Raw genomic sequence first — 25,540 nt, 5'->3', positions numbered from 1 at the left:
ATTTCTTCTTCACATGGCTGTGGGAACCAGCATCTGACCACTATTTCTCAAAACTCAGTGAATCACTTGGTCATTTTAACTTGGTAGTTAAAAATGCGGGTTCGATTCGGAAGGCTGAGGATGAAGCCTGAACTTCTGCATTTCTACGAAGCTCTTAAGTGATTCCCCAGTACTGGCTTAAGGAATGCAATTTGAAATCCAGGGATGTAAGGGATCATCACTCAAGGACTTACTAATGTTTTTGCAGGGCGGTACTTGAAAACTAAAGACTAGAATCTTGTCTTCCTCGTTTCAACTGTTTTAACTTTCCAACTCAATATTTATCTCATGAGCCCATCCCTCCATGAAATTGGCTCTCACCGATCGATAGTCCTAGGGGGTCACATTCAATGGCTTTTCCATTCCTATCTTACTGGCCTTCTCTGCTCAACTCAACACAGTGCACTCACTACTCATGCGATTAAACTGTACATCCGGGCTTTCAATAACATTACCGGGCAAACATCAATTTTATAAAAAGCCAGTACTAAAAATATGTCAGTGTGTCTCTCATTTGGGCTCCATGCCTGAGCTGTCAGAATATGCAACCCCACAGGAGATCAGAGATGGCACATGACCCAATCACACCCTGTCAGAATTTTCTCTTGGACTTTCTGTTAGGCCTATTAAGAAAATAATAGTAATAATCATCATCATCATCATCCCTCCCTATGCCCTGTAACCACTTATATGGTAAAAAAAATAAATTTTGCTCAGAGAGCAGCCATCTTACTCGCCATCTGGAGAGAATCTATTCTAAAGATAGATGATATCTGGTGACTTGAGTAGCTGCATGCAGGTGTGCTAGATATACTCTGGACTGTCCAGCCAAGGTACCAGCCATTGCCATAAAATGTGGCCATCATCCTTCTTGTATTCCTCTTTGGCTTAAGGTGCTTTCAGTTGGTTTTCCTTCACATGCAACAACAGTTTTTGACAATCAACTGGCCTAAAAGTGACCTCCATTTGGCTTCCAATCATCTCTAACGCCTCCTTGGAAAAATCGACCAGAGGCCTTAAGAAAAAATTTTCTGAAGGAATTAAGAAAGTGAAGGTGGCAGGGGCGCCTGGGTGGCTCCGTCAGTTAAGCGTCCGACTTCAGCTCAGGTCATGATCTCACAGTCCATGAGTTCGAGCCCCACGTCGGGCTCTGTGCTGACAGCTCGGCGCCTGGAGCCTGCTTCGGATTCTGTGTCTCCCTCTCTCTCTGCCCCTCTCCCATTCATGCTCTGTCTCAAAAATTAATAAACATTTAAAAAAATTAAAAAAAAAAGAAAGTGAAGGTGACAAAATCACTTAACCTTTGTTGGCTCACATTGACCAACCCTTCTGCCAGTTGAATTTTACATTCCTTTTGTCATGTTTTGAAAACATAAACACTGACAGTGTGAATTAAATTTGCAAAATTTGTGCCTTACTATGTAGGGAGTAGATACATTCTTCCCATTCTGAAACATTCATCTCATTATCACATAAGTAGGTAAATCTGTAGAGTTTTCATGTTCTTGCACAGGTTTTATTTTTTTTATTTAAGAAAAAAATTTTAATGTTTATTTACTTTTGACAGAGAGAGAGAGATACAGAGCACGAGTATGGGAGGGGCAGAGAGAGACACACACACAGAATCCAAAGCAGGCTCCAGGCTCAGAGCCCTCAGCACAGAGCTCAATGTGGGGCTTGAACTCATGAACCATGAAATCATGACATGAGCCGAAGTCGGACGCTGCCACCCAGCGTCGGACTAAGCCACCCAGGTACCCAGGTACCCCATTTGCAGTTTTTAGATGTTATGCATCTGTTTGCTATTATGAATGCACTGTTCTACTTTTTAAATTCTGCTGGTATAAAAGTACTATTTTCATATATTACTGTTATTTTTTTTTTCTTGGAAGAAAGTGTGTGTGAGAAGGGGAGAGGGGGAGAGGGGGAGAGGGGCAGAGGGGCAGAGGAAGAGAAGGGGGGATCCCAAGTAGGTTCCATGCTCAACACAGAGCCTGACGTGGGGCTCAATCCCATGACCCTTGGGATCATGACCCGAACCAAAATCAAGAGTCGGACACTCAACGACTGAGCCACCCAGGCGCCTCTAACACTGTCAATGTTTTCATGACTACTTCTTGTAATATTTTTTACTTGATTATATTGTTCTTTGAGGCCTCAAGTCATTTATTACTCAACTGTTGAGGATTTATGGCATGTTAGGTCATAAGCACAGTGCGAGACATAACTTACAAAGGAATATGGCTTTGCTCTTTTTTCCACCATAAATATAAATACCATTTTCCACCATAAGGAATTAAAACACACTTGCAGAAATGGCTGATTTGAGAGCTGGGGAAAAGAAAGTAGAAGATAAGCCTGGAGAATCTTGTTCTAGGAAGCAAAGAATGGTTCAAAAAATTATAAGGAACTGTCCAAAGGACAGGTGTGTCAGCCAAAATAGATTCCCACTGACCAAACTAAGGCCAATGTGGTCATCACAATAAATCCTGATAGTAGATTTTAATCCATTGAATAGAATAGAAAACCACAAGTCCACATTGAGATAAACAAATTGAAAAACTTGACCAAGAACCAGCTATTTATATGATTCTGAAAATGCTTCCATACAGATCTGTATTAATCATAAAGAGGAACAGAGTAAACTTATAGTGGAAAAAACCTGAAAGACGTTAGTTTAACCAAGATTAAGTCGTGTACCAGCTGATAGAATGCAATTAGAAAAAGGCATCTAGTTCCTTCAGGTGTGCTATTAGATTTTGTATTTGGGATTTTTCTTGTTTCTTGAGATAGACATGGATTGCAATGTATTTTCCTCTTAGCACCGCCTTTGCTGCATCCCAAAGTGTTTGGATTGTTGTATTTTCATTTTCATTTGTGTTTATATATATATATATATAAATAAATAAATAAATAAATAAATATATATATATATATATTTTTTTTTTTTTAGAATTTAACTTTATTTTTTAAAATTTACATCCAAATTAGTTAGTATATAGTGAAGCAATGATTTCAGGAGTAGATTCCGTAATGCCCCTTACCCATTTAGCCCATCCCTCCTCCCACAACCCCTCCAGCAACCCTCAGTTCTCCATATTTATGAGTCTCTTTTGTTTTGTCCCCCTCCCTGTTTTTATATTATTTTTGTTTCCCTTCCCTTATGTTCATCTGTTTTGTCTCTTAAAGTCCTCATATGAGTGAAGTCGTATGATTTTTGTCTTTCTCTGACTGACTAATTTCACTTAGCAAAATACCCTCCTGTTCCATACACATAGTTGCAAATGGCAAGATTTCATTCTTTTTCATTGACGAGTAATACTCCATTGCATGCATGTGTGTGTGTATATATATATATATATATATATATATATATACCATTTCTTTATCCATTCATCCATCGATGGACATTTGGGCTCTTTCCATGCTTTGGCTATTGTTGATAGTGCTGCTATAAACATGGGGGTGCATGTGTCCCTTCGAAACAGCACACCTGTATCCCTTGGATAAATGCCTAGTAGTGCAATTGCTGGGTTGTAGGGTCATTCTATTTTTAGTTTTTTTTAGAAACCTCCATACTGTTTTCCAGAGTGACTGCACCAGCTTGCATTCCCACCAACAATGCAAAAGAGATCCTCTCTCTCTGCATCCTTGCCAACATCTGTTGTTGCCTGAGTTGTTAATGTGAGCCATTCTGACAGGTGTAAGGTGGTATCTCATTGTGGTTTTGATTAGTATTTCCCTGATGATGAATGTTTCCATATGTCTTTACATTTCTTCTCCAATTGCCTGGTTGACCCATTCATTCTTTAGTAGGATGTTCTTTAACCTCCATGCTTTTGGAGGTTTTCCAGACTTTTTCCTGTGGTTGATTTCAAGTTTCATAGCATTGTGATCTGGAAGTGTGCATGGTATGATTTCAATTCTTGTATACTTATGAAGGGCTGTTTTGTGACGCAGTATGTGATCTATCTTGGAGAATGTTCCATGTGCACTCGAGAAGAAACTATATTCTGTTGCTTTGGGATGCAGAGTTCTAAATATATATGTCAAGTCCATCTGATCCAATGTATCATTCAGAGCCCTTGTTTATTGATCCTGTGTCCAGATGATCTATCCATTGCTGTAAGTTGGGTATTAAGGTCGCCTGCAATTACCACATTCTTATCAGTAAGGTTGCTCATGTTTGTGATTGTTTTATGTATTTGCGGGCTCTCATATTCAGCGCATAGACATTTATAATTGTTAGCTCTTCGTGATGGATAGACCCTGTAATTATTATATAATGCCCTTCTTCATCTCTTGTTACAGGCTTTAAAGTCTAGTTTGTCTGATATTTGTATGGCTACTCCAGCTTGATACTCCAGCATGATAGGTAGTTCTCCATCCCCTCACTTTCAATCTGAAGGTGTCCTTAGGTCTAAAATGAGTCTCTTGTAGACAGCAAATAGATGGGTCTTGTTTTTTTATCCATTCTGATACCCTATGTCTTTTGGCGGGAGCATTTAGTCCGTTTACATTCAGTGTCATTATTGAAAGATATGGGTTTAGAATCATTGTGTTATCTGTAGTTTCATGATTGGGCATTTGCAGCAATGTGGATGGAACTGGAGGGTATTATGCTAGGTGAAATAAGTCAGGCAGAGAAAGACAGATACCATATGTTTTCACTCATAGGTGGATCCTGAGAAACTTAACAAAAGACCATGGGGGAGGGGAAGGGGGAGAAAAAAAATTACAGAGAGGGAAGGAGGCAAACCATAAGAGACTCTTAAATACTGAGAACAAACTGAGGGTTGATGTGGGGTGGGGGAGAGGGGAAAGTGGGTGATGGGTATTGAGGAGGGCACTTGTTGGGATGAGCACTGGGTGTTGTATGGAAACCAATTCGACAATAAATTATATTTAATAAAAGAAAAAAAAAAAGAGGCAGCATTACATATGTGATGTCCCTGCCAATCAGAAGGAAATATCAGATACAGTGAAACTCAGGAAAATCCTATAAAGTAACTGTAGTGAGTGGAATAGTGACTTCCCAAAGTCCTGTCCATCTAGAACCTCAGAATGTGACCTTATTTGTAAGTAGGTCTTTGCAGATATAATTCACTAATAGTTTCAAAATGAGGGGAACCTGGCTGGCTCAGCTGGTACAGCATGCAACTTTTGATCTCAGGGTTCTGAGTTCGAGCCCTATGTTGGGTGTAGAGGTTACTTAAAAATAAAATCTTTAAAAAAAATAAAAGAATGTGAAGACGGCCTCATCCTGTATTTAGGGTGGTCCCTAAGTCCAAAGACTGGCATCCTTATAAGGAAAATTGAGGACACAGACACTTGCACAGGGAAGAAGCCCATGTGAAGACAAGATGGTGAAGGGATGAGACCAAAGGCCAGAAATGCCGAAGACCGGCCATCAGCCACCAGAAAGTGGGAGAGAGGAAGGGAGCATATTTGTCTTCAGAGCCTCCAGGAACAACCAACATGGCCTACACCTTAGTTTTTGGACTTCTGGCCTCCTGAACTGTGAACGGGTAAGTTCCTGCTGTTTGCAACGACCCAGTTTGTGATATTGGCTACAGCAGCCTGAGGAAAGTAATATAGAAACAGACCTGTAACCTTCCACACTCCCACTGACACTCCCCGTGCCACGAAGTCAAAGAAAGACTGACACAAACGGTCCAGACTGAAGGGCAGTCATAAAAGAGACCCCAGAGAGCTCCCTCACCCCGTCTGCCTTGGGGGGACACAGGGAGAAGACGGCCGTGTGCGAACCAGGAAGCACGTTCCCGGAAGACACTGAATGTGCCAGCGTCTTGATCTTGGCTTGTAGCTTCCATGAGTGTAAGAAGTAAAGTCCTGTAGTCTATGAGCACCCAGCCTCCGGTGTTTTGTTATAGCATCCCAAAGGGCCTAAGACACCTTGGTGTGGATGATAAAACTGCCATGATCGTGTTCAGCCAGTGGAAGGAGCCATAGGAAATAGCAAACTGGAAGAGATCCCCACCCCTTTGGAGGGACTGACGGTGAGGACTCCCTTGGGTTTGATAGCACCGTTAGATACTTCTCCTTCGGGCTGGTCGGTACAGCTTCCCCTCCCAGCTCCACAGCCTGGCCAGTAGGAAGTTTGGGGGGGGCACCAGGAAGTGTGCCCATTGCCAAAGTATCGCCCATCTGAGCAAGCCCAGGGGTCGATCACTCCTTTGCCAAATTTTCTCCTTTCCTGAAGCCGCTACTGGGTTTGAAGCGGTGCCACCGTCAGCCTGCCCACCAGCACTTACTCTGAGCCCAGGCGAGTGACGGGTTGGGTGGGGGTGACGGTGGAGGCGTGACCTTGGCTAGCAGTGCATACCAATATGTCTTGCGTTGTGACAAAAGGAAAGGCACTGACTGTGCGCCCCTCTCAAGCATCCTGGCCCTTTCACACTGCTAGAGCCTCTCATTTGACCTGCACCTTCCAGGATGGGATTGGGCACAGTTCTAAATCCATGAACCATTTGAGCCTACGGACCATAGCCTACGAGCCAGGGATCTACCTGCAGCCATGAGCTGGCCCACCGCTGTAAAATCATACGGCAAACCTGATGGGACGTGGTTAGGAGAGAGCTATGCTTCTGGACTATCTGGAACGATGTGGCTTTTCATAAGTGGATGGTACACCGATGTGCCCTTTACTTGGTCTGCCCACAAAAATGAATTTGACTATAGCGCCCTAAAGAATATCTATAAACAGGGTAGGTACGTGAAAACTTCACAGTAAGTAAATGGAAAAATTCAGTAACTAAATGCGTCACCTGTGCTCAGTTAGGATGTACGTGCCATGACCTGCCGTATGTCAGGCCTACGCGTGTCTGCATGCATATGTATGCTGAAGCGTCAGGTTTTGACCAAGTAAATGTACCCTATTTCCAGATTAAGACGGATATGCTATTACTGTGAGGAGTGTAGGACTGCATGTTCAGAAATACTGTCTATGGTGTCAGAAAGAGTGAATCCTATCTTTGCCCCTCTTTAAGTCAGTCAAGTGCAGGAGACATTATCCTCAGAGGAATACATAAATATATGTATCAGCCCTGAGCAAGGAGATATTTCACCTGTGTCAGCAGAGGCGAGGTTAAGTGCAAAGCTGAGTGATTACGTGGTGAGTTCAGCCCAATCTGCAAATAATAACTGTCAATCTGTAAATAATAGTAATTAATAATAATTACTTGTAGTTATCAGTAATTACTACTAATCATTAGCAATTATTATTGTTGTTTAAAAATTTGTCCAGTTTTTCTGATCTGCACAGATTGCTTTTCTTCCTGCTTTATGTGGGTAATTACTTCAAATTCCGAATTTATTTTGCAATAGTGTAGCAATGACTTAGGCAAAAAAAAAACCCTGAAAACCCTGAGCTTCCTTAATTATTGGTTCCTCAACTGTAAAATTAATGGACTAGATCCAAAAACTTTCTACGATTAATATGTAGAAATATAAAAAGGGAAAATAATTATACATGTACCTGTTTTAATCATCAGAAGAACCTTAAGAGCAGAATAACTGAAATGTGCCACTTTTAAGTGCCCTTGTCTGTTGAAACTCATCATTCAATGCCCAGAGCCGTACGGCTGTGTTTTTACAAGCTTCTGGTACGCACACAATACACCCAATATTGTGACACCAGAATGTAACAGAGTTTTTTTTTTTTTTTTTTTAATATGCTGCTTTCTCCTTTAGAGTATTATTTAACTTCAAACCCAAATCTAGTTTCTCTAATTGTCAATGGAAACAGCGGGTTCCCATAGTTACAAAGGAAAGAGTGTTACTGAAGAGAACAGAAAGACTAATGAAATTTTAAATGACAGATTCAAAGGCACAAGGAATCTGGCCCCAACAGGGAACCGGGGGCTTATCAGGGCGACGATCACAGTAATTACCCTGCAAACATATCAGGATCTGGCTCTGAGAGTCTCCTCAGACTTTCCACACACCAGTGCCACAGCCCTTCCCAATACTGATGTCGATCCTGTTGCAGGGCCTGCTGGGAGCGCCTGGTTTCCAAACATCAGAGATGCGTGAGGGCACATTCTGGGCACGACAGAGCCTGCTCTGTGACCTGCTTCACATGGGGGCCCTGTGTGGCACCCCAGCACGCACAAATTACATTCCACAGTGTCCCGCCTCCACATTTCCCTCCTGGTGGAAGGCTACTGGTCTGCACACCCATCTGTCCGGGATCTCACTGTGTTCCTCAAGGAAAGTACTGTCCACCAACATGCTCCAAGACCTAAGTGGTATGGATGATAGCTCAGAAGTCTAACACGCTAAGATCTGTCTTTGCTTCCGGGAGGCATCCGAAAGAATTTACTGAAATACCATATGAATGGGATGTTCATGTAAAATGAAAAAGGGGAAAATCTGGTGAATGAACAGATGTGACATTGAACTGAAAATCGTCAGGTCACTTATAAAACAACAGACTAAGAACTACTTGTTTTCTAAAGTAACAAGAGACACGTACTCCAAGGAGTATCGCTGTTCTGTAGCGGGTCTCTGCCTAACTCCTAAGACTAAAGTAACAAGAGACACGTACTCCAAGGAGTATCCCTGTTCTGTAGCGGGTCTCTGCCTAACTCATAAGAAAAGAAGCAATAGTTGGTGCTATGTGCTAAAAATTGTGTATCTGGGGCTTTTAAGAGCCATAAAACTGATTTTAAGAAAGGGTTAAAGTGGTAAAAGAAATGCGTAACAGCTAAAACATGCACTGAAGCTGGTTTGTTTCTAACTGCCTCTTGGTAATTAAGAGTTTATGCTTCGCAGAGCCCCATAAAAACAGATTTAAGATTGCACACAGTGTCCATGAATTAGTGTAAACCCACAGACAAGTCTTCAATGTGATAGGGTAGCCACTCAAACAATAGAAGGCCTAGAATCAGTAGAACATGACTTGAAATAATAAATGAATGATTACTTTGGATTTATTTCTTATTTACTAGGCTACGTGCTTGAACTGGTGCTTCATATTTAGTAGTATATTATCTACGTTTGTAGAGTAGATACATCCAGTCCATTGATGGCTAAACATCCAGTGAGGTATGGCCTTGCAGGAACAGAGGGGGCAAGAGAGCGAGACATCAGTATGTAGGCAGAAGGAGATTGAGAGATGCAGAGATAAGGAGACAGAGAATTATTAATGGCAGCTCCGGGTTCATAACCGAGAAGCATCAAGACAGGCTGATCATCACGTTAGCTGGGGAGCTGGGGTTTAAAAGGAGGAAGGTGGGGATGGAATAATCCTCTACTGAAGAATGAGGAAACCCTACCTAGTGTCCAAATCTGCTGGGCTTCTGGGCTACCATGTCCCATCCACCCTCTCATCCACCAGGCACAATCACGTCCACCCGTGAGAAGCAAACCTTTGCTCCTCCAGCCCTGGTGACACTGGCATGTCACAGAAACGCCCGCGTATTTCACCGCAAAAACACGCAGCCACATTCTGTGTGGGAAGACAGCATTGGTGGTGGTCCTGTTTCGACATTCCATGGTTTATCCAAATTGCTGACCCTTCTAAATCTTTCAAAGGACACGAAAACTAGTAATCAAGAATCCTGATAGGCTTTTTTTTTTTTAATTTTTTTTTTTTAATGTTTATTTATCTTTGAGACAGAGAGAGACAGAGCATGAACAGGGGAGGAGCAGAGAGAGAGGGAGACACAGAATCTGAAACAGGCTCCAGGCTCTGAGCTGTTAGCACAGAGCCCGACGCGGGGTTCGATCAGATCATGACCTGAGCCGAAGTCAGACGCTTAACCGACCAAGCCACCCAGGCGCCCCATGACAGGCTTTTTAAAAAAGGGATTTAATTAGAAACATCCATCAAAAGCCATGTGGATAAAAATGAGAAAAAAAAAAAGGCGTGAAATCTGTTTTGCATTATAAACTTTGAAGCTTTCTATTCAAACCAATTTTCTTTAAGTAAAAACTTAATGGCGTCACCAAAGCCATGTTGATACAGAGATTCCATTTTCCTCTTGCTTGGTGGGAAAAGGGCTTGGTTCAGCCTCACCAAGTTAGCCACAGACAGCTAGAACAGAAAGACAAATTGAAGCTATGAGACATTGCAGTACAGGGACATGTAACCTGAGATTTCTTATCACAGGTACAATTAGGGGCTTAAAAAGTCTGTAGGAGAAAAATCCAACTTGAAAGGTTAACTTCACCCACAGGCTAGATGAGGGTCTCTCGGTCTTGATGCTAGTGACGTGTGGGGACACATACTTGTGCGTTGTGGGGGCTGTCTGCGCATCACAGGATGTTGGGCACCAGTCCTCACCTCTACCCCCTGGATGCCAGGAGTGCCTAGCAGATGTGAGAAGCAAACGTGTCCAGGCATCGCCACTGTCTCCTAAGTGTAATATCACCTCGGGGTGAGAACGATTAGACGAGGTTAAGGAAGTCAATATGTAAGTTCTTCAGTCGAGTTTTCCTCCAATACTTTGCGACACTTAATTATCACCATGTTTTTAAACCAATAAACGATCTAATTTAAACTTGCCCTGAAATTCTCCCACTAGTTTACTGACCTGAAGAAGTGAAGAGAGAAGAACTTTTCACAAACGGACAGTAAATTGTGACAGGTCTGCATACTCACATCCGTATGCATAACATGTATTGGAAACTAGTAAAAAACCATATTACTGAGAACATGCACTTTGTATGTAACATTATCAACGAGCTTCCAACATTTTGGAAGCGTGTGGAAGTTCTTAGGCAGGTGACTTCAAATATCACTGGACACATCACTCACCATCATGTCCTGTTTGGCGACATTAACGTACACATTCAACTGCCCTTTGTCCTGCGGGGAGATGTCCAGTCGTCCACTGAAGGGTGAGATGGTCACCGTCCGGCCGACAGGGAGGATGGGAAGGCTGTTGGTGAGGCCTCCATCCACCCACTTCTGTGGAAAGAAACAGCCCGTGTCAGCACACGTCCATGAGACACGTCCCACGTAGAGCAGATAAACACAGATTTTTCAACAGGACTCCTTCCTTGTAATATCATCAAAGCCTCTTCTATGCTCTTAAATTGCTGTTTATGGGGACTAATCCGATGGGTGATTTTTTAAATCTTTCTACACAGATCATTTACCCATAGAACAAGAAGCTGACAGAAATCAGGAAACCTCTCCAGTTGTTTAAAAACTTTCAGAAGAGGGACACCTGAATGGCTCAGTCAGTTAAGGATCTGGTTCGTGGTTTCAGCTCTGGTCATGATCTCACGGTTCGTGAGTTCAAGCCCCATATCAGGCTCTGCACTGACAGTGCGGATCCTGCTTGGGATTCTCTCTCTGTCCCTGTCTCTCTGCCCCTGCCCTGCTCCCTCTGTCTCTCTCTCAAAAATAAATAAATTAAAAGTTAAAAAAAAATTAAAGCTTTCAGATTATTTTTTTTTAAATGTTTACTTTTGAGAGAGACACAGAGTGCAAGATGGGGAGGGTCAGAGAGAGAGGGAGACACCTAACCGACTGAGCCACCCAGGTGCCCCTAGTAGATTATTTTAAATACGACATACCTAAATTTTTATGATGCCGGTGGATGCATGAGAAGACATGTAATAAGACTGGGGCTCACTATTTAATCAGAGTGGAAAGCCAAGTTTACAGTTGATCCTGAATAACCAACCAGCAAATGGGACGTTCCATTTTTGTTATAAGAACTAGACAATGGCATTTCCTGCAGCAAACTTAAAAATAACCAGAACAACCAGAAATCCTTCTATTTCCAAAGTGGCACCTTGAGTTTAAGACGTGAGTTTTTATTTATTTATTTTTTCAGTTTGTTTGTTTATATATTTATTTTGAGAGAGAGACAGCGAGCATGAGCAGGGGACGGACAAAGAGAGAGAGAGAGAGAGAGAGAGAGAGAGAGAGAGAGAGAGAATCCTAAGCAGGCCTCGCAGAGTCAGCACAGAGCCCAACGTGTGGCTAGAACTCACAAAACGTGAGATCACGCCCTGAGCTGAAATCAGGAGTCGGACACTTCACCGAAGGAGCCACCCAGGCGTCCCAAGACATGTGGTTTTAAAGCCAGAAAGAATGAGAAGCACCACATTAAAAACAAACAAACAAACAAACAAACAAAACAGACATTACTCATAAGAGGTTTCTTTGTTTTCTTTCAGACCCGTGCCTAATGGAGAGGGATGGACAGAGCAGGTAAGAGAAGCTTTAGAGGCTTCCGCACAACCGTGTGGTGAAAGAGACAGAGAACGAGCAGGGGAGGGGCAGAGAGAGAGGGAGACACAGAATCCGAAGCAGGCTCCAGGCTCCGAGCCATGAGCACAGAGTCCGATGCGGGGCTCGAACTCAGGGACTGTGAGATCATGACCTGAACCGAAGTCAGGTGCTCAACGAGCTGAGCCACGCAGGTGCCTCATTATGCTGTCCATTTCAGAGCCACAGAGTGTCAGGCCACCGTTGTTCCAACGTGAGGACATAATCTGCTGTAACAATAAATAAACGTGTGTGCACACACACACACAGCTGAAGTGCAAAATCTCCAAGTTATATCTGTGATTGGAAATAGCTTTCAGTTGATAGGCGCAAAAAAAAAAAAAAAAAAAAAAAAATCTGGTAATGGTTGACAAGCCCCCGGAGAAGAATCCTCACCGCAGAATTCTGCAGGCTGAGTTTCCCCTGAACATTGAGAATGTCATGTAGGGAAACCATATCTGTGCTGCTCAGCGTAGAGGCACAGGAGGGAGGGAGAAAGGGCTGGTAGACAACGTCCTGAACTTGGTTAAAACACACACTCATTTTGTTCTAAGGTGTCTTTTTTTTAAATGTTTTTTACTTGTTTTTATTGCTAAAGCTGGTGACTGATCAGCACTGCACTGTTTGCAATGGCTTTGGCCAGCAGCAGCTCCCCCAAAGGGCATACAAGTAAGTGACGAGTGGACCCTGTGTTGAAAAGTGGAGGGGACTGCATTTTGCTGTTGCAGAAAACAGAAGCAGATCAAGATGAAAAGAAAACCGATCTGCACGATTTGCATATCATTATTTTTAAAAGAATGTCACATGCCTTACCATGTAATTACATTATATAGACACACATTCATATGTGGTTGTCTGTGTTTAACTCCCATACTCGTATGTGTTTGTGTGTATTGTGTGTGTATATATATGCTTATATAAACAGGTTTTTTTTTTTTTAATGTTTATTTTTGAGACAGGGAGAGAGAGAGCGTGTGTGCAGGAGAGGGGCTGGGACAGAAAGAGAGGGAGACAGAGGATGTGAAGCCGGCTCTGTGCTCACAGCAGTGAGCCCGATGTGGGGCTCGAACTTATAAACCATGAGATCAGGGCCTGAGCTAAAGTTGGAGGCTTAAGTGGCTGAGCCACGCAGGAAGAATTTTTAAAAGGGAGATTTGCAGTGAGAAGGCCCCAAAATATGCGGTTCTGTGCCTTATTGTCTCACAGTTTGTTTTTGTTTGTCTTATTTTTCTTCTTTTGCTTTGGGCATGGATACCAATTTCTATAATATGTTAACAACTAGAGGGGAAAAAAAACACCTCCCCAAATTATCTTTCATAGTCTCAATAGGATATTTGACCAATGACGTAGAACTGTGCTTAGTTTTCATCAAGGGATATCGATACTATGTACCTTGTGTCATGGGACTTGAGAGCTCATGTGACTTCACTCAATTTAAGGAAAAGAGGGCAATTTGGCTCATCCCACTGCCAAGTGTTCTAATGTATCACAGGGTTAATGAGTGCTGTTTCCGGGAACTGAAAAGTCTTTGTCCAAATTTGCTTCACTCTTGTTAGCTTATTCTGATTGCATAAAGGACTATAGGAAACGTACAGCTTATCTAATGACTTGACTGAATGTGCAGCAGACCAGCACCTCTCTCACCGTGACCCTGCCAGCTCGGGCACTCTGGACGCAGCACCTCCGGCTGCTGATGTGTGTTCTAGGGAATGGATCTAGACCATTCCCCCAAAAACGCTCGCTTGCTTTCTTTCTTCTTTCTTTCTTTCTTCTTCCTTTCTTTCTTTCTTTCTCTTTCTTTCTTTTTCTTTCTTCTTTCTTTCTTCTTTCTTTCTCTTCCTTCCTTCCTTTTTCTTTCTTCCTTTCTTTCTTTTTCTTTGTTTTCTTTCTTGTTTCTTTCTTTTCTTTTCGTTCTTTCTTTCTTTTTTTAATATATGAAATTTATTGTCAAATTGGTTTCCACCCAACACCCAGTGCTCATCCCAAAAGGTGCCCTCCTCAATACCCATCACCCACCGTCCCCTCCCCCACCCCGCATCAGCCCTCAGTTTGTTCTGTTTTTAAGAGTCTCTTATGCTTTGGCTCTCTCCCACTCTAACCTCTTTTTTTTTTCCTTCCCCTCCCCCATGTGTTCCTGTTAAGTTTCTCAGGATCCACATAAGAGTGAACACATATGGTATCTGTCTTTCTCTGTATGGCTTATTTCACTTAGCATAACACTCTCCAGTTCCATCCATGTTGCTACAAAGGGCCATATTTCATTCTTTCTCATTGCCACGTAGTATTCCATTGTGTATATAAACCACAATTTCTTTATCCATTCATCAGTTGATGGGCATTTAGGCTCTTTCCATAATTTGGCTATTGTTGAGAGTGCTCCTATAAACATTGGGGTACAAGTGCCCCTATGCATCAGTACTCCTGTATCCCTTGGGTAAATTTCTAGCAGTGCTGTTGCTGGGTCATAGGGTAGATCTATTTTTAATTTTTTGAGGAACCTCCCCACTGTTTTCCAGAACAAAATGGCACATTCTCTCAGGCACACTGATTCCAGCCAAATCGCTAGTAACTAATAGCAGTAAACATTCCTCGGCCCCAAATTAAAAGTGGAAATGTTTTGTATCCAGTGTGGTCTAGTTGAAACGCCTGCATCATAAGTACTGCTGTCCATGAATTGTTTGGCTCTTTGCTACCGATTCCTGCAAGTGTTCCGTGCTGCCCACCTCGCGGCCAGCATTCTGTAAGGTGCAAACGACTGCCGTGGGCTTCTATGATTCCAGAATCTTTCACAGAAAAAACAAAAAATAATAAAACAAACAAACAAACAAAACCCCTGTGCTGTTCTTCCCATGATGGTTTGGTATCACTTATAAAGGGACTTTGGTGACGGTCACCATCATCCATGTGTCGGGTCTTGTCAAAGTTTGGGGTACACGCTGAGGTGCCCTGGGAACCTAGGAAGGACACGCCCGGGGTTTAGGAATTTGAGCACTTCTTGTGAAGTAACTAAAGGGGAAAAACGTAAGAAGGTGATGTCCACAGCGTGTGCCTGGATGCGTGGTGGGCACTGTGGTACGTCCATCCGGGAGAGAGTCTCCAGGCACGGCTGAATCGTCTTCAGGTGTATCTTGCTCGAAAAGCAGGTGAGTACAGGGGTGCCTCTGTTGGTTCGGCAGCCCACTCTTGATTTTGGCTCAGGTCATGATCTCACAGTTGGTGAGTTCAGTCCCTGCTCGGGCTCCATGCTGACAGCACGGAGCCTGTTTGGGATTCTTTCTGTCCCTGTCTCTCTGACCCTCCCCTGCTCTCTCTCTCTCTCTCTCTCTCTCTCTCTCTCAAAATAAATTTTAAAAAAGCAAGTGAATACAAACCACTTTGTCAGAAGAAGCAATGAAACGCTGATGTCTATAATTATTTTAAGTACCAGAGCGCAGGGCTTAATGGTTGGTAGAACGTCTCCCCTATTACTTAGTTTAAATGCTGTTGCATAGGAAGGTCATGCTGGTGTCGTCAGATTCCTCACTTGACAGAAGCAGAAACTGAGGCTTGCAGGGCCACTCTAAGTTACAGGCTGGCAAACTGCGGCTGCTTTTGCAAATAAAGTTTTATTGGCAGACAGCCATGCCCTTCCGCGGACACACTGCTGTGCTGCTTTTCCACTAAAACAGCAAAGCTGAGTAGCTGGTCAACAGACACTGCACGCCCCACACGCCAGGGCGCTCACTACTCAACGCTTTACAGAACGTGTTTCCCAGGCACTGCCGCGGGGTACGCGGGCAGAAGGGGTGCAGCTGGCCTTCTCACCTCCCTTCTTCCTTCACACACACCATAAAGCGGCGGTGTCTGAGGGAGGCAGGGAGGGTCAGAATTGTTTTCTGCAGGGGCGCCTGGGGGGCTCAGTTGGCTGAGTGTGCGACTTCCGCTCAGGTCATGATCTCACCACTGGGGGGTTCGAGCCCCACCCCAGACTCTCTGCTGTCAGCACGGAGGCTGCTTCCATTCCTTTCTCCCTCTCTCTCTCTGCTCTTCCCCAGTTCGTGCTTTCTCTCTGTCTCAAAAATAAATAAAAACATCCAAAAAAAATTAAAAAAAGAATTGATTTCTGCAGGGTACAGGAGATGGGGACGGGGGAAGGAATTATGGCACACATGCCTTATTTTCTTTTATGATATAGAGGACAGATAGTGATGTCCCACAGAACATTCTTGGGTTTTGTGTTTTTTTTAATGCATTATTTTACTTATTTGAGAGAGAGAGAGAGGCATGGCAGATAAAGAATCTGAATCAGGCTCCAGGGTCTGAGCCGTCAGCACAGAGCCTGATGCGGGGCTTAAACGCACAAACCATGAGATCATGACCTGAGCCGAAGCCGGATGCTTAACCAACTAAGCCAGCCAGGTGCCCCTGAACACTTTTGGTTCTTGATTCTCAAAACAGAGGGGAGGGAGAGACAGAAAGACAAGGAAATACCCACTCTCCAAAATGTAGGTCAGACCCTCCCATTAGAGATAAAGAAATGCAGGAGGGGGGAAGAGATCTATGATCCTTTCTTAATCACAGGGAGACAACTTAAAACAAAAAATTTAAGAAGAGGTTAAAAACCCTAAAGTACTTCTACTAAAGATTATTGGTACATTGTTGTCTTAACTTTTGAATTTCTGATTTTTGATTCAAAAATGATGACTTTAGATACTTAATTTTCAGAAAATGCTAGAGCTGTTTAGCTAGTGACAGTATAAATGTTACCTCAAAAATATTCCCTGGAACACTAACATGTTTTTTCAAACCGACAGTGCAAAAACTTTTAGGATGTTGCTGAAAACTAAGTAAGACCTTCTCCATCGGAATAACTGACTTGATATCAAGATTCCGATCAAGCATAATCTGGCCGGTCGCCAGGCCAGTTACCACTTGCTGTTGACTGTGTTGGTGACTGCACCACCTATCTGTGTGAAACGTCTAAGTCACGAAGAAACAGACGTGGGAGAATTATGGTAATAGTTATATACGAATACGTAGTAACAGTATTCCATGACGGTCTTTCCCACAAATATGTCCGTAATGAAAGAATTAATAATCCATATCCCATACAAAATGCTCAGTAGACTAGAATAATTCAATGTTAAATTTTCTCTAGATAATACATAGTGAAAATATTGCCTGAATTCTAATTCAGGCAAGAAAAAAGAAAAAAAAAAACACCCTACAGCTTGTCTTGTGATGTGCATACCATCAGTCCTAGAGATGATCTTCTTCTGTTATTATGACCTATTAGTCTTCATAGCGATTAATGGCAATTAGACCATTGCCAATGCTAACGCTATCACTTAAAAAACCAAACAAGACAACTTGTTAGTTAAGACCTCCTCTTGAAAATGCTCATGCTTGTTCCAAATTGATGTCAAGAATTGTGAAAACGTGGCGTTTTCTGAGGATGCACATTCAGAGGCCATATATGCTGACAGAAGATTCATGAGTAAGAAATACAAGTCTGACCTTCAATATGTTTCTGTTCTTCATTCATTTATTCAACGGCTAATGACTATCTACCATAAACAGGGTACTAAAAATGGTCTTAGAAGAGGAAGCCAGGAAACCTACAAGAACTTTAAAAAAGTTAGGGAAGGGGCTTCTGGGTGGCTCATCCAGTTAAGAGTCTGACTTCAGCTCAGGTCATGATCTCATGGTTTGTGAGTTCAAACCCTACATTAGGCTCTGTGCTGACGGCATGGAGCCCGCTTGGGATTCTCTCCCTCTCTTTCTCTCTAAATAAATAAATAAACAAACAAACAAATAACTTTTAAAAAAATTAGGGAAGGGGCTCCTGGGTGGCTCATTCTGTTAAGAGTCTGACTTTGGCTCAGGTCATGATCTCATGGTTTGTGAGTTCAAACCCTACATTAGGCTCTGTGCTGACAGTGTGGAGCCCACTTGAGATTCTCTCCCTCTCTTTTTCTCTAAATAAATAAATAAACAAACAAATAACTTTTAAAAAAATTAGGGAAGGGGCTCCTGGGTGGCTCATCCAGTTAAGAGTTCGACTTTAGCTCAGGTCATGATCTCATGGTTTGTGAGTTCAAACCCTACATTAGGCTCTGTGCTGACAGTGTGGAGCCTGCTTGTGATTCTCTCCCTCTCTTTCTCTCTAAATAAACAAATAACTTTTAAAAAAAATTAGGGAAGGGGAGCCTGGGTGGCTCAGTTGGTTAAGTGTCCGACTTGGGCTCAGGTCACGATCTCAAGGTTTGTGAGCTTGAACCCCCGCGTCGGGCTCTGTGCCAATAGCTCAGAGCCTGGAGTCTGCTTCGGATTCTGTGTCTCCCTCTCTCTCTGTCTCTCCTCCTCTCATGCTCTCTTTCTCTGTGCCAAAAAAAAAATAAACATTAAAAAAATAAAAAAAAATTAGGAAAAGGAAATAGACATCAGACTACGTCAAATAACTACTAGACAGGTTAGGAAGGAATTATACTGTCTATTAAGTTAATCTGCCTTACGAAAGTATGAAACTTATTTTTTTTTAAATTTTTTTTAAGGCTTATTTTTGAGAGAGAGCGAGCGAGAACGCACAAGTGGGCCACACGGTATATTCACCAGGCCACACCACCACAGGGCACTGCTCTGTCCCCTGCTGCTGCTGTCACCTCAGTCACTTCAGAAAAACAACCAAATCCCGCCAACCAATCAAGACCTGACTTCCACAAAAACACTAAAACCTAGAACAGGAGACGTGCTTTCAGCATGATGGAATTTTTTCTGTAATTTAAGTCATAGGAAAAGCTCACACCCACTGGCAAATGCTGCATTTAAATCAAAGTTTGTGTTTGGCTGAAAATGGAAAGATTCCAGCAAGCAAGCTGGCCTACAAAGCCTACAGAAACCGTGGGAGGCTCTCAGGCTGAAAGAGCATCTGTGATGAGCACGGAAGGAGGCCAGAATGTTGGTAAGTGTGTGCATACGTGCACAAGGTCTCCGAGGGTTCTGTCGCTCACTGTGTGCTCAGGACTCCCTCTTTGTGGACAGCAGTAAAGCACAACGGAAACCTGATGCTTTCAGGAGACCTTAAAATTAAGTAAGTGTCACATGTCTACTTTGCAGAGACACGGGTAATGGGCAACAAACTAGACAGACTGGGGCAGGAGACACGGCAGAGACACAAACGTTGGAGATCATCCTGGGAAAGGTGCCCACTCACTAGCTAGGTGGCCTCTGTGAAGTCAAATGCACATCTCTGAACCTCCCTTTCTCCTCGTCTGCAAAATACAGCGCAGTCACCCCGTGACAGGTGAGGGGGTTCTGTTGCAGCCAACAGAAAACGATAACAGCGTGAGTTGTAGTGCTTTTTCCACTACAAGGAAAATGGAGAGTGGACTGGTAAGGGTGGCCTCCCCAAGTCGTTCAGGGCACGTCTTTCCAGCTCACTCTGTGGCCATCTCCATGGTGGGATTGGTGACCTCATGATGCAGAACGGCTGCTGCAGTTCCAGTCATCACAGCTAGGTTCTGGGCAGCAGGAAGTAAAGAAAGGTCTACAAGCTCCCTTCCTGTAAGTCTCACAGTAATCCAGCTTATAGCTCACCAGCCAGCACTTAAATGGGAGCCTCACCTAGCTACAATGGAAGTCTGGAAATGTCCAGCCAACCACTCTGATTCTGTCATAAGGAAGGAGAGGAAAGTTCACGGTGAAAGAAAGCTAGAAGCCTCTATCACCTGCACGTCATTCATAATACGTTTACTAGTATTTGTACAGGAAACTGTTTAGCATAGCGTTAGAGCATCCTTGGCTTCTGGGGCTCAGCTCTATTGTAACTTTTTTTTTTTTAATTTATTTTATTTTGGGAGAGAGAGACAGAAAGAGAGAGAGAGAGGGAAAACGCCAAGCAGGCCCTGCACTGTCAGCACAGAGCCTGATGCAGGGCTCAAACTCACGAAGTGTGAGATCGTGAGCTGAGCCGAAACCAAGAGTCCGGCACTTAACTGCCTGAGCCACCAGGCGCCCCAGCTCTTGTAAGCTTGCTTCCACCCTCCCTTTCTGAAATTCCCACCTCCTTTCTAGCACATTCTACATCTACATCCTCCCTGCTCAATTGCTACCTCTTAATTATTGATCACATTGGCAATTCTGGGGACTCTTGACTCCCCAACCCCCCTTTCATAACATGTCATCTCTAAGACATCTTAGAGTTTTTTTGCCCATTTCTATCATTATTGTATATTCTATGTTTAGGCACTTCTATCATTATTATATATTCCACAATCATACTTTGAAGTAAAATCATTACATTTCAGATCATTATAAAGTTAGTTTATAAGATAACATTGATTTTGGTACCACCTTAATAAAAATTTATAGCTAAAAATAAATATTAACTTTTACTCCTATCATATAATAGGAGGGAAAATGCTATTGAACTTAAAGTAATTACAATAAAGTACAGTACCTCTCAAAGTTTTAGATGGCAACATAGCTCACACTCCTTGGGAACTAAATACCTGTTAGGTCTGAGAGAAAGTACCAACAGTAGGGGAAAAAAAACAAACCCAACCCTGCTTTCCATGAACTGATGTTTAAATTATTTTATGTTGCTCTTAAAAAAAAAAAAAAAAAGATCAGTGTATATTTAGTTTCTAAACAGTCACAAAAAGGGTTTTAGCATTCTGTTTGGACTGTATGCCTATGGCTAATAAACAGAGCTGAACTGAACTGTCCCTCTTAGGCTCTGCAACTTTGCATCTACACGGCTTTTCCGGTTACTTAACATCTCTGTGCCTCTCTCTCCCCGTGTGTCCCTTTAGACAATGGTCCTGGGGCAGACCAATTTGGGCCCAGAAGTGTACAGGAAGCACGGCAAAGGCCTGGAAAGACCAAGAATGCTCAAAGCAAGAAAATCAGGAGGGCTTGCGAGATCACAAAAATCGATGCCTTTGTTGTGAGATCACCAATTCCTTGAGTAGAGGTACTGTGCACAGGGCCCTCGAAGTCCCTGAGTGAGTGAATGAATGAATGAATGACAGATATTAAACATTTTTCATGTACTCACTTAGGAGTAAGTGCATATGATGTATATATATACTAAATAAAACAAATGGCATTTATTCATCTGTGAATATGTGCCTGATCTTGGCTATGTGTTAGACACTATATTGCATTATACAATATGTATCTCTAGTATGTGTTAAATAGATGCTGTATTTGATTATAAATACATATCTCTGGTATATGTTAAATAGTGTATTTGATTATAAAATGCATATTTCTGGTATGTGTTAAATAGATATTCTATTTGATTATAAATATATATCTAGTATATTTTAAATAGATGCTTATATTTGATTGTAAATATGTATCTCTGGTATGTGTTAAGTAGATACTGTATTGGATGATAAAATGCATTGCTCTGGTATGGGTTAAATAGATACTATATTTGATTACAAATACATATCTCTGGTGTGTGCTAAGTAGATACTGTATTTGATTACAAAATGCCTAACTCTGGTATGTGTGAAATAGATACTGTCTTTGATTTTAAAATGCCTATCTCTGGTATGTGCTAAGTAGATAATTTATTTGATAAAATGTGTAACTGTGGTATGTTTGAAATAGATACTGTCTTTGATTTTAAAATGCCTATCTCTGGTGTGTGCTAAGTAGTTAGTGTATTTGCTTATAAATACGGCTCTCTGGCATGTGTTAGAGAGACAGTGTATCTGTTCTACAGGGTGTGCCTGCGTGCAGGAGCCAGAGAGGGTGGGTAGGTAGGATAATGAACCTTTACTGCAGCGGCTGCAGAAGGCAGAGAGGAGCTGGCCCACAGCCCCGCCTGAGAGCAGATGGCAGGTATTAGCTTACCTTTCCCTCCCTCCCTCTCTCTCTCCCTCCCTCCTGCCTGGAGTGCAGGGGTGGGGTGGGGGGTGGTGGCAGGCGAAGAGAGCAGTCCTGGATTGCAGGGGATGTGCAGGGCCGGGGAGGGGCTTGCTGCCTGGCCGGGGGCTCCTGTGGGGGTTGGGGAAGGGGAAGGAGTGGGTGCTGGGGGGGGGAGGGGGGGTGGTCACATGCAGAGCCCTGAGGCTTTTCCCAGCTGGCAGCTCAGCTGTGCCTGAAGGGGCTGTAACTAGGAGTTTACTGTTTTAAAAATTCTTTCAGTCTTTTTTTTTCTTTTAACAAAAGGGATAAAATTTATAACCAGATGGAAAAAGGGGCATCCCCATCATTCTGAGTGTCGACATCTTGCTGCCATGCCTCCCGTACTTGATTTCTTTTCTGTTAAAAACAAAATTATTTACAAAAAAAAAAAAAAAAAAAATCATATAAACTGATTTGGAATCACCAGCATAATGATAGAATTGGATCCTTGAAAGGAAACGTATTAATCCAGGGAATCCTGATGATTCATCAGTGATAAGAAGGTTACCTGCCCGTTGTACTCCACTGGTTTCACGCCCGCGTAAATGGGCAGGAAGCTGCTAGCCAGGAGAACCTGGAGGAGGAAACAGAAACAGCCCGCAAGTGTAAGTGTTCACACACAAAACACACTTGATGTATTAGTAAAACATGTTACGTTTTTCCAAAAATAACAATGTTCACTGTAAAAGATTAAGTTCTATAGATTTCTTTTTTTTAAATTTTTTTTTTAACGTTTGTTTATTTTTTTTTTTTTAATTTTTTTTTTTTCAACGTTTTTTTATTTATTTTTGGGACAGAGAGAGACAGAGCATGAACGGGGGAGGGGCAGAGAGAGAGGGAGACACAGAATCGGAAACAGGCTCCAGGCTCCGAGCCATCAGCCCAGAGCCTGATGCGGGGCTCGAACTCAGACCGCGAGATCGTGACCTGGCTGAAGTCGGACGCTTAACCGACTGCGCCACCCAGGCGCCCCACGTTTGTTTATTTTTGAGACAGAGAGAGACAGAGCATGAACGGGGGAGGGTCAGAGAGAGAGGGAGACACAGAATCGGAAACAGGCTCCAGGCTCCGAGCGGTCAGCACAGAGCCCGACGCGGGGCTCGAACTCGCATACCGCGAGATCGTGACCTGAGCCGAAGTCGGACGCTTAACCGACTGAGCCACCCAGGCGCCCCAGTTCTATACATTTCAGCTGCACACCAGACACAGTTAAGGAGAAGGTAACACTTCTACTGTCTGAAAAGACCCTGAACACAGAGGCGAGATTTCATGTTCTGTGACTCAACTGACTTCACCTGAGTAAAATCGCTATTTTAATTGTAGACGACCAGGTCATTAGAAAATTTCACCTCCAGGGAAGTCTACATTCGTGAGCACGTACAGGCTGCAAATAAATTATTCACGATGCTCTGTCATATGCCATAAAAATCATTTCTCAGGTTGCACTGTGGAGGGCGCCTCGCTGGCTCAGTCTGTAGAGTGTGTGGCTCGATCTTCGGGTCTTGAGTTCAAGCCCCATGTTGGGGGTAGACTTTACTTGAAAAAAATAAAAATAAGGTTGCACTCTTATTTTTCAGAGGAGCAAACCCTCTGGTTATTAGAGAGGAGACCAGCCTGCAGCTTGGGAGGATTCTAATTTGTCCCCACGATGTTGCTCACGGGAGCGACACATTTCATGTGCTAGCAACATGGTCTGCATATATAATGCGACGGCAGCAGCTTGGGACAGCAGGTACGCGTTATCTTCTATTGAAAAAGGCGAAAAAGGTCGCCATTTAGAATATTAGCATTTCTTCCAACAGAACTTGGGCATTGGGAGCTTTTCTGACATTTACATGTTTCTTTTCTTTTTTCTCGTGCAGTCTCCAAATCGCTACTGTTCTGTTTGGAAAGACACAGCAGTAGATACTGAATATTTAAGCTAGAATCTTTCAACTAGTAACTGTTTCCTGTCAAGGATTTCATGAGATTTGGCAGGGGTGGGGCGGGCGTATGTTATTCAGAAATGGATTACGGCCCCAAAACTGATTTGCAAATCGCCTATTTAGAATGATTTAGAACTCACAGAGCATTTTCCCCCAGGGAAACAATAGCGTAGGTATGTGTTCTGAGGTCAGCTCTCCAAGGCCAATATGTATATTCTGAACTGTGAGTAACGATAGATCCTGTCACCAGCAACTGCACTTTCTGTAGGAGGCGTCCTCTGTGGGGTGTAGCCTGGCTGGACCACTTTTATTTCTGTGTCGTGTACCTGGAACTTGGCACTGGCTTCTCTGTGCACTGGTCCCAACTCTTAGCAAGGCTCGTGGCTCCTCACTGCTGAAAAGTGCTGAAGGGACAGGGTCTGTGCCTCCTGCATGGTCGGTCAGGCCTTCTCAGACCCCACAAATGCCTGTTTCACCTCCCCATCTCCGCGGCAGGAATGCAGATGAGCACCTTGGTGGGGTTCAGTGGGACAAACAAGGATTCGCCCATGTTGTTGGGGACGTGTCGAGCACAAGGGCTGAGGTTCTAACAGTCCCCATGGCAACGGGCTCCTGACAGGTGGCCCAGAAACATCTGGGGCATCAGGTGTGAGTGGTAGAACAGCACAAACCAAGACTCGGCAGGAAAGAAGGAAAGGACTGACACGCATCACATATCCCTCTTGTTCCAGGCTGGTGCCGGGTGCCTGAACCAGCGACGTCATCTGTGTACCCAGTGAAAAATGAAAATACAGGTATTAAGAATCGCAAGATGTCGGGGTGCCTGGGTGGCTCCGTCGGTTAAACATCCAACTATTCATTTCTGCTCAGGTCATGATCTCATGGTTTGTGAGATTGAGGCCCACATTGGGCTCTGTGCTGACAGCATGGAGCTTGCTTAGGATTCTCTCTCTCTCTCTCTCTCTCTCTCTCTCTCTCTCTCTCTCTCCACCTCCCCTGCTTGCATGCATACTCTCAAAATCAATAAATAAAGTTAAAAAAAAAAAGAATTGCAAGATGTTGACAACAGATCATCAAACCAAAGCACAATGGCAATGTTGCATGAGATTTGTCAACCACCTACAAACAAGACTGTAGACATGCCTGTCCTTAGCATCCCTCTTCTATTTTTAATGTTTATTTATTTTGAGAGAGAGGGAGAAAGCGAGCAGGGGAGGGGGAAAGAGAGAGGGAGAAAGAGAATCCCAAGCAGGCTCTGCGCTGTCAGCACACAGCCCAACTTAGTGCTTGATCCCATGAACCGTGAGATCATAAGCTGAGCTGAAATCAAGAGTTGCTTAAGTGGCTGAGCTGCCCAGGTGCTCCCGCGTTCCTCCTGAAATGTGTGGCTTGATAGAATGGTGAGCTGTGACGCTAGGCAAACCTG

General features: G+C 43.3%; 1 protein-coding gene across 4 annotated transcripts in view; it reads right to left on the bottom strand.

Annotated features, from left to right (window-relative positions):
• Nucleotides 1-9,856: 9,856 nt before the first annotated feature.
• The window catches only part of PNPLA4 (patatin like domain 4, phospholipase and triacylglycerol lipase), a 31,287-nt gene continuing 15,603 nt past the window's right edge, over nucleotides 9,857-25,540 (bottom strand). For all 4 annotated transcript variants that reach the window (XM_081792892.1, XM_081792894.1, XM_081792893.1 and 1 more), the window contains exons 5-7: nucleotides 22,698-22,763; nucleotides 10,823-10,975; nucleotides 9,857-10,099 (exon numbers count right to left, since the gene is read on the bottom strand). In XM_081792892.1, coding sequence (XP_081649018.1) covers nucleotides 9,968-10,099; nucleotides 10,823-10,975; nucleotides 22,698-22,763 — 351 coding nt within the window. In that variant the 3' untranslated portion in view covers nucleotides 9,857-9,967. The remainder of the gene's footprint in view (nucleotides 10,100-10,822; nucleotides 10,976-22,697; nucleotides 22,764-25,540) is intronic.

Source organism: Panthera onca, chromosome X, assembly GCF_046562875.1.
Source record: "Panthera onca isolate mPanOnc1 chromosome X, mPanOnc1 haplotype 2, whole genome shotgun sequence".
NCBI lineage: Eukaryota > Metazoa > Chordata > Mammalia > Carnivora > Felidae > Panthera > Panthera onca.
Note: the sequence above shows the minus strand (reverse complement) of the source record. Positions and strands in the feature narration are given on the sequence as shown.